The sequence below is a fragment of the Miniopterus schreibersii genome (assembly GCF_964146895.1).
Source record: "Miniopterus schreibersii genome assembly, chromosome: 2".
NCBI classification, from domain to species: domain Eukaryota; kingdom Metazoa; phylum Chordata; class Mammalia; order Chiroptera; family Miniopteridae; genus Miniopterus; species Miniopterus schreibersii.
Window position 1 is genome coordinate 122,074,148 of NC_138102.1, and position 15,942 is coordinate 122,090,089.

At 38.7% G+C, this 15,942-nt stretch overlaps 1 protein-coding gene across 4 annotated transcripts in view; it reads right to left on the reverse strand.

Moving 5' to 3' along the window:
- NAV3 (neuron navigator 3) overlaps positions 1–15,942 on the reverse strand; it is a 314,982-nt gene that overhangs the window by 123,943 nt on the left and 175,097 nt on the right. For all 4 annotated transcript variants that reach the window (XM_081125420.1, XM_081125419.1, XM_081125418.1 and 1 more), the window contains exon 12: positions 10,019–10,138. In XM_081125420.1, coding sequence (XP_080981546.1) covers positions 10,019–10,138 — 120 coding nt within the window. The remainder of the gene's footprint in view (positions 1–10,018; positions 10,139–15,942) is intronic.

Consider the following 15,942-nt stretch of genomic DNA (forward strand, 5'->3'; position numbering starts at 1 on the left):
GTTGGCTGTACATCCTAGGTCCTCAATCTTGATAGTGACTATAAATTTTTATTATAACAACCATTATATCATCATTGGCATTTTCATAAGATTTATTAGTAAATTGTTTTGAAGGAAATAAGATAAAAATACTGCATAAATAAGAGTACTGGGGACCATTTTCTCTATTGGGAGATTAATTCTAAAATGGTAAAGTTTATTTCTGGTCAAGTTTAATGTCAGGAGCAGTCTTAAAAAGAGGTGCTAGAGCTTAGAGCCGCCTGTATGTATGTTTTGAAATGTATTAAAAGTTATGCCAACCAAAAATATCTACAACTTATGCTACTTGTACTATTCAAGTATCCTTTGAGTCTTCAATTTTTTATAGGCTTTAATAATCTCTATTCTAATGTCCTTCTAATTAAGGCCTCTGAGTGCAGGGTCCATGTCATTAAGCATAGTGCTTGGTACACAGTAGGTTCTCAATGTATGTCTACAGTGTGAAATAATTCTATGAGGGGTATTACTTAAAAGTATTGGGAGTTAATAAGATTATTTATAATGAGGCCAGTTAATTCTGAGAACTGGGAAAAAGTTCAACATCAGTTCACAAGCCTGTGTTGGTGAGCCGGTGCCAGGGGATAGTGAGAAGACAAATGTTTTCTACTTCCCTAGTGTTTTGCATTGGTGTCTCTCTACTTAAAGAAATGAGGGAGAGAAAATGCAGGCCATTTGATTATGAAATGAAATAATTATATTTACTTTATCTATTTCCATCTCAGCCTATTTAATCTCTTCCGTGTTTGCTTTTAATTACCATGGAAAGGGTAAGCTAATGAAGGAAATACTTAAGATGTGGGACTGTACTGATTCTGCGATTATGCTGAAACAAATCAGCACAGAATAGAATGCATTATTAGATTGTACACAGACCAGTGACAAGCATCATGAATCTGAACCCTGCAGATATTTGCTTGGTGGTTTAGGAGAATCTCTGATGCCTTCACTGCTATTTGGTGAAGTCATGGAAATATTAAAGGCCTCCCTCCCTTAGAAATGACTCCCCACCTGATTTTATAAGATTTTGTCAGGACTCCCTTTGTGGATTCAGTGAAATTTTCTACACGTAGATAACAACTGTAGGCTTAGGGTGAAGGGATCCAAAATATAGCACTGTAAAGAGTTGGATCTTCTTTTGTTATTGTTTTCTGAGCTCCCATATTTGCCTAAAAGGAGACATCCCAAGAGAATTCACAAATTCCCTCCTTTCCGATTTTACAACCAGAGAAGATTGCCTGCTATCACCAGACATAAGAAGTAGAGATAAGAAATCACCTAAAAGACATTGTTGAAACAGAACGATGAATCTCAGAGGAAAGGGGGGAGGGGCAGGAAGAGATTAACCAAAGAATTTATATTCATATATGCACCACTGCCCATGGACACAGACAATAGGGTGGTAAAGCCCTAGGCAGGGCGGAAACCGGGTGGAGGGGGCAATGGGAGGAAAAAGAGGGGACATCTGTAGTATTATCAACAATAAAGATAAATAAGTAGGTAGGTAGGAAGGTAGGTAGGTAGGTAGATAGATATAGATAGATAGATATAGATAGATAGATGATAGATAGATAGATAGATAGATAGATAGATAGATAGATAGATAGGTAGGTAGGTAGATAGATAGATAGATAGATAGATAGATAGATAGATAGATAGATAGATAGATAGATATAGATAGATGATAGATAGATGATAGATAGGTAAAATAAATAAAAGACATTGTCACAAAACTATCATATCTCCCATCTCTTCTTCTAAGGGCCCACTTGTTTTTCCAAAAAGTCATTTGTTTTCCCATGAGTGCCCTTCTCCCACTCTTCTTCCTCTATTAAAATGAGCCCCAAATTCTAACCACCTCCTTGATTCACATTTCCTATGAACAACCACAACATACATACATAAATGAAAAAATCTCTCATTTCTCTTGATAATCTGTCTTTTGTCGGTGTAATTTGCACACCACCAAACACTAAACCTAAGAGGGTAAAGTTTCTCTCCCCCAGCCCTTCAAGGGATTCAGAATGAGTCAATGTTTGCACCTAGGCTTTCCCTAATATACAGGGCATCCACCCAAAGTGTATGTATACTTTAACAGCTGATAGCTCAATTTTGAAAATGAAGTGTATTTTAATAATCACTGCCTTCATAATTATTCAAAGTGTGTGCATACATTTTTTTGGGGCACCCTATTAAGGCATGTAAAATCATGATAATTCCTTAGGGCTTTTAGCAAACTCCTTCTTCAACTGTGATTTCAGCATCTGAATTACAGTATCACATATCAAACCAATCTGTCAGTTACTACAATACAAAAAATTATAATTTCTATGCTTTGTTATGTATTTATATTTTTAAAAAGTCATAATTAAACATGTAAAAATCAACTAAAATATAAATAGCAAAATTGGCTATTTTATAACTAAAATCAACTATCACTATATTTAGGAATGTAACTTAGATAACAATGTAATAGGCAACCCAGAAGAGACCTAAAAAGGTATCTTTGTTAGTATGTTTTGTATACTTCTGTTCATATTTAATAAAGAATTTGGTATCTGGGGCTTTGTCTTCCTCTCCTTTAAGACCCATTCCATCATTATTAGGACCACCTGGATATATCATCTACATAACCCAATTTTGACTTCTATGACCACTCTACTTCAGTAATTCAGGCTGTGGCTTGTACCTGGTGTAATCATCCAGGAGAGTTCTAACTTCCAATGTTAGACTTCATATTACTCTTTTCTAGTTATTTTGGCATGAACTGTCTTCACTTAACTGCACTTGTCCTTGGAATTTGTCATCGTTGCCTATTCCCTCTTCTCTCCATCTCCAAGTTATCAGTTAACCCGATTTGTTTCTCAACATCATGTTAGACCTGATTTCTTTGTCTCTTCAGTGGCTTCTCTTTATTTACTTTTTAAACATCAAGGGTTTATTCTCAGGGCTTTTTTTACCCCTCTATATCACAGATACAAATGTGTGCTTAGCCTGTATAGTGTTGATTCGTATAATGGTTTAAACAAAATTAATTAATTACTGCCAGGCCAGCCCACTGAGCAATGCTCTGGCTGGGAAACAGACCTTAGATTTGCTCGTCTTGCACTAAACACTTGGAAACGTGCTCGATAGTTTTGCAGCTGGCGGGCCAGCTTCTCATAACTGGTGCATTCTCGTTCTATACCACAGGTATCAGCACCAGCGTACCTCTGTGGGAAACTTCAGGGGACCTAGGAAACTTACATGACCATACATGAGAATGAGAATGTTCATTGTCTCTTAACATACATGGGCTTCTCTGTGATTTCATAGATTATTTCCCACTAAAGAAATTTATATGTTTAACTGTCTATTGAGACCATAGTTAAGATAGTTAACAATATTTTAAAATTAAAAGATTTCTCACAAAAGTCCAGACTCTGGACTTCATTTAAAAAATCTAATGGTTTGGAAATCCTTAGCCCTCCTTTCCACATAGTGTATTTCTATAGGAAGCACCCTCTAGACACGGTGACTCCCCACTTTGGAGTGGGCATGCTTATTACCTCTCTTCTACTTCATTAATTTTATGTGATCTCCGTGATTCCTGTAGAATTTGAGCTTATAATGTGTATACGATATATACTCACTACTTTAATAAACCAGTACTTATATGACTGAACCTCTATCTCCAAGAATAAAACTACCTGAGAGTCACACAGTGATATGGACTGAATTGTGTCCCCCCTTCAAAATCCATATGTTGGAGCCTGAACCTCCAATGTGCCTGTTTTGGGCATAGAGCTTTTACTGAGGTGATTAAGGTTAAATGTGGTCCTAAGGGTGGGGCCCTATTCAGATACAACTGATATCCTTATAAGAAGAGAAATAGACAAGAGCTGTTTCTCTCTTTCTCCCTGAGAGTACAGGAGAAAAGCCACACGAGAACACAGTGAGAAGGTGACTATCTACAAACCAAGAGGAGAGCCCTCACCAGAAAATAAATTTCCAACACTGTAATCATGGATTTGTAGCCTCCAGAGCTGTAAGAACATAAAGATCTGCTTGTTAGCCACCCAGCCTGTGGTATTTTGTTATGGCAGTCCAAGCAGAGTAATACATGTAGACCAAACCCAGCTTCCTCTAGAAATGGCATCTCCACATTCACTCTTCAGTTAGACGCTTATCTTCTTTCACCTGGACTTCTACAGTCACTTCCTAAACAGTCCGCCTGTCTTTGCATCACCCCTCTCCAGTATTTGCTGTGGAAGAGTTCTTTTTAAAATGCAATGATTATAACATGTGCTCTTGCTTTGAAATAAAAAAAAATACTAATTAAAATTAGTAAAATTATCACCTGCAGACCCATACACTCTAGAGTGGCCCTGGAGATCCTTTGTTTCTTGTCTTCCCTGCCCACATTCCCAGGGCAATAGCAAAATCACATTAGCTTTGACCTGGGCCCCTTGCTCAGTCTTAGTAAGGATCTTGGTAGGTCACTTCAGAGAGAATCTCCACCCTTGATATCTGATCACCTTCAACATCTGGTCAAACTTCTCATCTCCCACCTTCAATATTTGATCACCCTGGCCTACCTTCAGCAAGACTCCTGTTGAGTGGGTTTAGCAAGAATCCCCCTACTGTGATATATCCTCTTAATAATTTTCCATCCACTGACCCCCACATTCTGCTTGTTGGCTATAAATCCCCACTTTTTCTTGTATTCAGAATTAAGCCCAGTTTTACACGGCAGTCTCTTTTCCCCTATTGCAATAGTTCCTCGTAAAATTGGCTTTTATGGCTTTGACTACTGTCCACCTATTGTTTTCTTTAACATCTCCCTAAACCAAATTCTCCTAAGCCTCTGTGCTTTTGCTCCTGCATTCCTTCTGCTGTCTTCCAGGCTACACGTCAGAAAGTCTTATGCTTTCTTTATGGGCCCATTAAAGTCATACTGCTTGTTGAAGTCTTCAGGGTAGAAATTATTATTTATTTCCCTTTGGTGCTTCTCAGGTACTTTGTATAGACATCTGTTATTACTTGGTCAGTTTTGTTATCACTTTATATTTTGTTTACATTATTCTGTCTGACTATGAAACTCAGGGCTTTTCATCTTTATTATTTATTTTATTTTTACCCAAGGTGCTATTATGCTGTTAGGCACTTAGGAGGTAATTATATACTTATTGCCCTGGCTAGGTAGCTCAGTTGGTTAGAGCATCGTTCTGAATATGCCAAGGTTGTAGGTTCAATCCCTAGTCAGGGCACATATAAGAATCAACCAATGAATGTATAAATAAGTGGAACAACAAATCGATCTCTCTCTCCCTCTCTCCTCTCCCTCTAAAATTAATAAATAAAATAATTATATATTTATTAATCAAGTATTTGTTAATGTTAGCAAAGAAGTCAGAGTATGGACAATAACAGAAGCAAATAAAGGCCAAAGCAACAACCATCTTCCTTTCCCCCATAATTACCTTTTAAATATAGCACAACTCAATTTTAAGTGTATGTGAGTTACAATCAACCTCATTATAACCAGAGCCAAACGTATAAAGCCCACACATTTTAACTGCTATGAATTTATTAGTGAAGTTCCCAGAGAGTTTCCAACATGTCTACAAGGCATAGTGCCATTCTGTAACCTTTTCTTAGCTTAATAAGATGTGGTTGGTGTTGGACTGATATGGAAAGTAAAGCAACTGTAATGTCTTTGAGTAACAAAATACTTAAAATACACTCCAGTTGGCTGTTGAAAGCCCTCCTATTTTCTTTGGGGCCATTTCAATCTGTTGGGAAGAGGAAATCAGCTGTTCTCTATTGCCCTTCACACTTGAACCAGAGTTTGATCAAAGGGGAACCTACAACATTTGCTATAGCAACACGAACAATTCAGGCCCATTGCTATTCCAGCCAGCTGGTTACTTTGCCATTATATGAGTGCATTTGCACTGATGCAGCTTTTTGCATCTAAGAAAAATTAATAAAACACTGTTGTTTGCTTTTAAGTTTTCTTATCAGTGAGCTATCACAAGCTTTATCATTTACCAGTTTACTAAAATGAACCAATTACTAATATGTTTCATATTATTTAAAAGACCTTCACTAAGGTAGCTGGAACTGGAAGTATAAGAGGTAAAAGACCCAAGGCCTTGTGTTATTAAAGCCACCAAATGAGGGCATTAGGCTAAATAAGCATTTCTTAAAATATTACAGGAACAGATGAAATATCATTATAGAGAAAAAAAGTGGGGGAATATGTGATGGAAAAAGCTTAAAGAGTACTGAATTGAATAAAGTTAAGGAGGTTTTATTTTGAATTGCAGGATTTCTCAGTAACTTTTTTGAGTAAAACCAGTATCATTACCTAGTAGCCATCCTTGCCTATCCTATTTAGAATTGATATCAGAATTATAAAAATTTTATGAAGTATAAAGTATTTTAAATTAACAGAAGAACTTACACAACTATGATACTTAAGACTATGCATTTTAAAAAGATATGCATCCTGAATCGCTTCCTGAATATAGGATTTTAAAAGAGCTTCAGGCTTATCTATAATAAAGGAGAAACTTCTATCTGCTGATAGTAGGATTTTTCACTATAATCTTTTTGCTGTTTAATATACATAATCGAGTAAAGTGTTTTAGTATTTCTTAAATTACATTAATTCTTTCAAAACACATATAATTCTCAAAAGCTGAATCTAACTCAGACAGTTATTTCAAGTGCAACACATCATTAGTTGATTTATTTTAAAGATTAGTGCCATTGTTATTTTAATATTCTCTTTCTCTTGACTAAACACAGCTAATAAAGTAAGGGACTTTAAAATGTCTTTTTTATGTTAAGCGTTTATGTTTTCATATGCCTGGCACCTATCTGTTAATTTTAAGACACTGGTTTGAGAACTTTAGAGTACAGAAGAATCACCAGAGGGCTGGTTAAGCTCAGACTGTGCCCCCACCCCCAAGAGTTTTTGACTCAGTAGGTCTTGGACGGAGCCCATAGTCTGCATCCCTACCAAGTCCCTAAGTGATGCTGACGCTGCAGGTCCAGTAGCACACTTGAGTAAACCACTGCTTTCATAGATTCCTATTTATTAGTGCATACCTGGGTCTTTCATTTGGCTGAGGTTCCTGTCAGGCCCCAATGTGGATGGAGCCTTAAAGGAACAAAGAGAGCTGGTTATCCCAATTGTCTCCAAAATTGTCACCTTTGTATTAATTCCTAGGTTCTACCACAATAATCTCATTTCCAAAAACCAACAAATTTTCCCCCTCTTTTAATATTTTCCACTGTGGGCTAACAATGGGTAGGTCATTATATTCAAAATGTGGTCCACACTTTAGATTTCTTCCCCTCTAATCTCTGCTTCTCATTTTCCCACATAACTCATTCCCTCCCTTACATAACATTTTTGCAGGATCGTGGCTCTTTCCTGACATCACGTGCCTCTCTTCCAAAGTGGAGGGTATTGCTAGCCTTTGTGAACATGTCGCCTACAGTCACTCCTAGGTTCACTTGCTCCACGAACATTTTTGTTAAGGGCTCGACCTACAACAACTATGACAATAACTCTGTCATGAGGGACATATGAAATAAATATGAAAATAAGTTTGCTACGTTCAAGAAGTGATGTGTAAATTGAAGAAAACGATATAAGGTAATGACCGAGAGAGAGACTGGAAATGAAATGTATCTTAGCTGCTCTGGAAACAGTTCTCTGAGAAGGTACCAGAAATGCTGCGATGGAGCAATCATGCGATGAATGTAGAGAGAAGGGCATTCCAGGCACAGAAAGCATCCGTTCAAAGCAGAAAGAGGCCCAGGGTGGTTGAGGTTAGAGGAGGAACCAGCAAGGGAAATGGCTGAAGAGGAATCCAGGGTGAGGGATGGGGGTGGCAGAAGTTTTCATAAGCCACTTATAACCCTGTGCTTCGCCCTCTCTCTGTCTCTCTGTCTCTGTCTCTCTGTCTCTCTCTGTCCCTCTGTCTCTCTCTGTCTGTCTGTCTCTGTCTGTCTCTGTCTCTCTGTCTGTCTCTGTCTCTTTCTCTGTCTCTCTCTCACACACACACACACACACACACACACACACACACACACACACACACACACACACACACACCCTGGCATACAGACCAGAAGGCTGGGCTGAGAGTCCGCCCGGTCCCTCTGACCCCCAGGAATTAAAATGCCAGCCGCATTTGAGAGGAGACCCTGACGACTAGAACCAGAACTCACTGTCTCGTCTTTGGGTTGGCAGCACAAGGAATCGTGCACAGCCCTTCTTTCTTTGGGACCGATTTCTTTGCGCTGACAGACTCAATAAACAGCACCGGACAGCCAAAGAACCAAAAAGCTCCCCACGCACCCGCGCCCTGCAGCGGCCTCCCCGGTCTCTCCCGCCCCGCGCCCCGCGCCCCGCGCCCCGCGCCCCGCGCCCCGCGCCCCGCGCCCCGCGCCCCGCGCCCCGCGCCCCGCGCCCCGCGCCCCGCGCCCCGCGCCCCGCGCCCCGCGCCCCGCGCCCCGCGCCCCGCGCCCCGCGCGCTCCCGCCACCGAGGCTCCCCCCGCCGCAGGGAGGGCGGGACGGGCCTTCCCTGCTGCGCTCGCTCACGGCCCGAGGCTACTGCCGGCGCCCCCTGGGCTCGCTTCCAGCAGCTGCTGCCCTGGAAGTGCCCAGTACCTGGGGAAGCCGACCCCACCACCCTGGTGTCCCCGAGGCCGACCCTGGTCACTGGGGGGCGAGCTTCTTTCTCGGGAAGCCGCTCTCCGGTTCCCAGCCGCAGTGTTGGATCCCAGAGCACTCGGAATCTCCCCACGCCCCCCGCAGCTGGTCCCCAGTGACCTGGCTCTGGGGGCACCAAGGAAGCAGCCTGGCAGCCAGCCCAGCAAAGCCACCTCGGGGCCCCCATCCCCAGCGGCCACCAGCAGCCACCAGACTTCCAGAGGCGCTGGGTTTTTTGAGCCCCTCCCCCCGCCCCTCTGTCTCTACCCCTTTCCCCCCTCGTCACCCCAAACCACAGGCTAGGCAGGCCCAGCCAGCAGCAGCTGGGGTCTTTTGTATCAAAACAGCAAAACACGAAAAAGGAAGTTGAGAGAGCCCCGCTCTTGACTACCCGAGCCACGCAGGAGCCTTCCTGACACCCCAAAACCAAAACGGTGCGCCTGCACCCAGTGGGAAACAAGGGACAAGCGGCCAGCGCTCATTTCAGAATATTGATACATGAACTCTTAATCTTTTGTGCCTTTCATAAATGCTGAATTAAACAGCCACTCTAGGTGCTGATACATGGTAGTGCTGGAACTGCGTGCTCGCTTCCTACTCAATGCAAAATTCTAAGTGAAGATGCAAAATTAAAATTAGGTCAGAAGTATGTCTTACAACATTATTTTACACAGACAATATTCTCGAGCAGCAGTGCTTCTGATAAAATTGACAAAACAATTTCCAGCAAAATAACAACTAGTATGTGAAACACACATACACACACACACACACACCTTTAAGCATTTTGAAACAATTATGAACCAGAGATTAGCCTAAAGTGAGAATTGTATGCTTTCAACAAACCCTTCAAGCAAAGCATCAAGCTTACTGTACCTGATCATCTGAATTACGGATTAATTTTTATATCTTTAGCCTCCAGGTACATCTGAGGGTATCCAAATGGAAAGGAATTTATCTGCCAGGGTTCTTTTTAAGTAAAGAACGTAGGTCTGCGTTTATAATTTTGCTTTAGGTGTTTTCAAGTTTGCTGCCATGAAACCTGAAATTTGTTAAATATTCTCACCAGCAATGCAATTTTTTTTCCGTATACAGCATTTAAAAAGCCTTGAAGTCTTCAATCGAAAACACCTTAGTTTTTTTAAACGCCCCATAATGATGATTGTATTAAAAAAAGTCCCTTGGTTTGGACTGTAAAACTCCTAGGATCTCGTTTGTGAAACTGCTGTATGCACTCCTTGTTACCATATACATGCCGATCGTATTACCTGTCTGCATCGACTGTCACATCGTGAACACCTCTCTGAATGACATCCCTGGAAGTCGCCGTGTCTGGTATTCGGTTCAGACTTCTAGTGTACAGGTTAAGTCCCCCATCTGTCATGTACCTGAAAATAAATGTGTGATCGATCAGCAGGAAGCGAAACGACTTCATCTGTATGATTGGATTTACTTAATAAATAAACTGTGTTCACATTTTTCAATAATTATGCAAATATCCTCTATTAAAGTTTTTTTTTTCCTACATAAACATACTCACCAGAAAGAATGAGAATATCTTTTCAAGTCTATTAGGAAATCAATCTTCCTTACTACAAGTTAGAAAACCTCTGTTTCCCTTCTTCTATTATCACTATTTTGAACAGGTTTGTAAATTATACAACTCTTAGCAAAATCAAAGTCAGATCATTTCATTTTTGAAGCACGGATGGCCACAGGAGTACTGGAACATTACTAAACTTAAAATTAATTCATTTGACAAGGAGAATATATGCTATAAGTGGCCACTATCATAAAATAATAACCAAGATGCATTAAATTTTTAATATGTTACCAGGAACTTTTGAAATAGTTTGCATGTAATAACATTATCATCCCCACATTAGAGATAAAAATAAGGGGGAGCCAGAAGAGATTAACTGAAGAATTTATATGCATCTATGCATACTTGTGGACACAGACAATAGTGTGGTGAAAGCCTGGGGAGGGATACGGAGTAGGATGGAGGGGGTTAAGCGGGGGAGGGGACATCTGCAACACAACAATAAAGGTGAATTTTTTAAAAAGACAATAAATAAAAGAATAAAAAAAATAAGCAGGCACGGAAAGTTTAAGGGCTTACCCAAGGTCACTCAACCAGTCATAGCAGAATTGAGAAATGGATCTAAAAGGTTTGCTCCAGGAACCGTGATCTTAACCACCACATGTTGCTGTCTGAACTGAAGGACCACGCTGTCTGCCCCACTCCCAGGCTCTGAGATCTTCTGCCCTGTGATCAGAGGACCACCGCTGTTCCACAGGGCTGGCACAGCCTCAGTCACGTTACTACTAGGTCATCTTAGGACAGGGATGGCTAATCTCATGCCCATGCTAGGCTAATTAATTTTTCTTGAGAACTGGGATAGAGCTGATGATAATGAAGACCCAGGAGCTGTGGGTATTTATCTTCACTAGATGCAAAGAGCCACAGAGAAAGCTGGTCAGTAAAGTAAAAACAATGACACAGGTGCACAAAAAGAAGCAAAGACCCTTGGCCACATGGTTTCAGCTTCACAACTTGCCCTTGTGTTCTAGGAGATATCCCTGCTTCATTATAATCATTGCCCAATGTGCTTAAGTAAATTCAAGTGGATTTCATTTTTTGGTATCAAAACATTTAATCCTGAACATACTAAACACTCACCAAATTGCTACAGCTAGGATTGTGAAATTGGCTAATTACTCACGTGATTAGTAAATTCTATTCTTACTAGTTGAAGGACCGTGAACAAGTCTCATAAACTGTGACTCAATTTATTCCTCTGAAAATAGGAAGAATAAAATCTACTGCAGGTAGGTTATATGACAAAGAAGAAATACAAAAAGCTCTTCATATAAGAACTCTATAAATAATAGCTACTTGTTGTTATTCACAAAGTTTCTCCCATATAATTTGAAAGGAAATATATGAATATTATATACAAAACAATAACACCAAGTCATAATGCTTTATCCTTATAAGGTTAATTTTCTTGATAACAGTTCAATTTCACCGAAATTAAAAAGTAAAAAGAGACCGTTGGCTCCAAAGTGTGTAGAACACTGACATACTCTGTTAAATAGGGAATGCGAGATATAATCTAATGTTTTTTATAATGAATTCATGATTGTGAGCATCATTTCCTGTACTCTGTTGAGTGATACAAAATGGGACAATTAAAGAGTAAAGGGATAGCTGTCCTTCTAAATGTCATTATTGCCTCTTTCCTTAAGGTGTATATAGACTTTCTGATAAAGTAAAAGTGTTTAGTAGCAAATATCTTTCTCATTTCACTATCCTTTTAAAATTATGTTTTAAAAGGTTGAGGGCAGTAGAAATCTTTTCTCCAGATAAGTGATATTTTTCCATTTTTTAAAAGCTATCAACATACTTAACCTCTGGACGAAGTTGTAACAACACTTAGATGTTATTCTTTACATCTTATTGGTCTACTTTATTCAGCTGTGTATCTCCAAAAGTGTATAGCAAAGTGTTTTTATATAGTTTGGGATCAACAAATATATTAAATGTTTGTTCAACTGAATTTAAAAGTCTTCCATTTTGTAAGAAGAAACAATCATAGCTGATCTCAGCAACTTGATCCATAACAGTGATGCATGTAAAAAAATATTAGAAACGAACCTTTCAATTATTCAATACTTAAAGAAAAGTTAAGTTCTATAGACAAAGCTTAACTGTTTTAAATCTAATTTTCAAAATAGTTTTCAAAAACAACAACATACGTTTAAACTTCCATGAATTAGAAAACAACTATGTTTTCAGGAAGCATTTCAAAGGACAGTCGTTTTCTTTGGCAAATTACCAGGTAATATCAAGTAGATTTATAACAGGTATTAATTGAACCCCAAAATGTTGTTGTATAAGTCTTCTGTTTACAGACTCTCTCATTTGAATGTTGGTAGAGCATTTTCATAACAGAACCATGAGTTTGTTATTTGAAAAATTAAAACAGGCATCGCATGAGTAAACAAATTCCTGATTTAAGTTTTTTCTTAGTAATTCTTCTTTCTTTTCATATTTTCTAGAGGATTTAAAAATCTAAAAGAACATAAATTTCATAGTTCCTCTAGAAAAATTATGCTACAATCTGGGAGCTATAAATGTTAGGGAATCAGTTTGAAAGAATAATGAAAAATTTTAAAAAGAATTTCCTAATAATACTCTATCAAAACTTCAAAACCATCAGCCAAGGTGAGTTAAGAAGAGGTAATAGTTACAAGGAAGACTGGTACAAACAAAAAGTTTCAAAGGAAACTTGTGAAGGGTAAAGACAAAAATAAATTCTCTCAAACTATGAAAGTCGTAGAATAATTTTAGCCACTTACAGATCCTGTAAGCTATAAAATTACTCACATTTAAAAACCCCAGTAGTCTCACAAAGCATTTCTAAGCCCTTATCCCTTCCACTGCCACCTCTCTTCTTCTTCTGCGAACCTTACACACTTAGGGCATATTTCCTTTAGGTGTCTGTTTTCCCAATTAATATTTCTAGGCCCTATGGCTGGCTCTACCCTGTTCTAGGATATTAAATTGCTTCCTATGCATAGACATGTGGATTTCCCACAAGCCTATGCAATATAGCATAAAGTGAGGACATATTATATTTACCACAAACGCTCACGCTCCTCTTGTACATGCTAATACACTTACAGGAAACACACCGTCAACCCAGTCAACCATCCGGAGACACGACTCTTCTTGTCATTCGCCACCCTACCTAGTATAAGACGGTGTCAGTTCAAATTTGTGAATCTGCATCGCTATGCTCTAATTTTGTCTGGAATTCACTGAAATAGGTAAAAAATATAAAAATCTCATTTTTAATGTTCAATCCTACTTTCTCAATCAACATAAAGATATACACCACTACCATCATGCTTTTTGAAGAAAGACTTATAGTGAAATATGTTTGTGCAAGGATATAAAGTGTAACAGTTTATTTAAATAATAAAATAGTATCAACTTTCATGTGCTTATTAACTGGCATCAGAAATAGAACATTTCCAGTTTCTTCAATGCCCATGTAGGCTCCTCCCAATTATACCCCAGAATCTCCCTTCCTGATATATCTACTGTGTTGGATTTTGTGTTAAGCATTCTTTTACTTTTCTTTATGGTTTTACCACATGGACATGTATCCCTAACTATATATATGTATTGTTTAGCATCGCTTGGATTTGAACTTTAAATAAATTGAATCATACTATATGTATTCTTTTGTGACTACTTTCCTTCACTTAAAATTACATTTTTGCAAATCACCTATCTTGATGTAGTACTCATTTTACAGATGTGTAGCTCGGACCAATGACTACAGTTTATTAATCCATTTGACTACTATGGTGGACATCTGAGCTGTTTTCAGTCCTCTTGCTATTACAAACAATGCTGCCAGGAACACTGTGTACACACATTTCCTTGTGCTGACAGGCGATTGCTTATCTAAAGTCTATAGCTAGGAAGAGATTCATTGGGGCCTAAGAAAGAAACACAGGTGTTCAATCTTGCTTGTCACTGATGAATAGTTCTCAAAATAGTTTCAGAATCAACTTCTACTTGCCCGTGGATGAAAGTTCTGATTTTGGTTTTAATTTACATGTTTTATTCAGAATCCTAAGCAGGTAGGTCACATTTTTACTTTGTCACAGGCCATTTTTGTTTTGTCTTTGAAATGTCTGTCTTTTGATAAACACAGATAATATTAAGAATTGTCCCCTAGATCAAATGCCCTAGGTAAGAAAACTATAGTAATAATAAATGCTTGCTATAAAGCTCTGTTATGTTTGTCTTGAAAGAAAGTACAAGTAGACGTGTAGACAATCTCATAGGGCCAGTATGATGGTTGAAAGTTCAGACTGGAGCCAGACTGTTTTGGTCCAAGTCCAGCATTGCATGCTTCAATATATTTTGAATTCTCAGAATGTGGATTAACTGTTTTTCTGAGTTCTACCTGAAGTCACTTAAATTCATAGAATACTGTCTTGCACAATTAAGTGCTTTATAAGTCTTGGCTAGAATTACCAGCTATTTTTCCACTAGAATTTCTACATTCACTAAAAATAACTCATACCTTGAATATAAAATTAGTAGAAGCATTAGAATTAGAAATCTGTTGTTTACCATGTACATCCTTTTCACCCAAATCAGGTAACCCTGCCCTTTCCAGTGTTATGCATGCTTCAGTCATCACAAAGCTTACCAAAGGGAAAGGAAAGGGGGATCCAGGAGAAAGCAGAATTAAAATACCCACCTCCCTTTTAAAAATTTCATTCCACAAAATTAAATTCCTTTGTGTCTGAGCCATGTGACTTGAAGTAGTATTTTAGGTTATTTTCTTAGCCCATTATCACTGTGAAATCTGCCGATAACTTCAATTTCTGCCCAATTAAAATACGTAACTTTTCCCCCAATATTCCAGGTTGTGCCTGTTCTACTTCATAAATAAAGACTTTTTCAAAGAGGCACATTCTAAATAAGAGGCCTTCCTCTGACTAATTCCTAATTACTGGCAGATTCACATCCCCAAGTGTTTAAAGTCATTTTCAAAAGAGAAGAAAGCGATAAGCCTTGGCATGCTTCAAGAAATTTTGAACTCTCAGAATGCTGATTAATTTTCTGAGTTCTACCTAAAGTACATAGAAAAAAATGAAACTCCATTCCCATTTACTTCATGATATTCCTGTGACTACATGAGAAAAAATCCTAAATTAAACATTTTCATTCATTATTGTCTGTTGAGCCCTTTGTCTCTTTCATCACTAAACTATATCAAAAATTGGGAACAGAAAGTTAACTTTGTGACTCAGTTTTTTCAAGAATCATAGCACAGACATGTCTGTGCCCTTTTTTCTTCAGGAAAATACCATTAAATTAAAATTCCCCTAGGATATCTCTAGCCCTCTCTTCTTTACACCTTTCAATTCTAGGCTGAGACTCCGGGGTACATCCTGCGGATGCCAACAATGGCACACTATGTAACCTGGCGAGCAATGATGTACAGACGCCCTGGGTGTCCTCCACACAATGCCCACTAGTCACACGTGAGCTGAGAGCAGCCATGTCACCTGCTGACCATGCCTAGACACCTTCCACCCGGGGAACAGAACTCTGAGTCATTCTTTAAATTTCAGGGTTCCATATTCTGTCTACCAT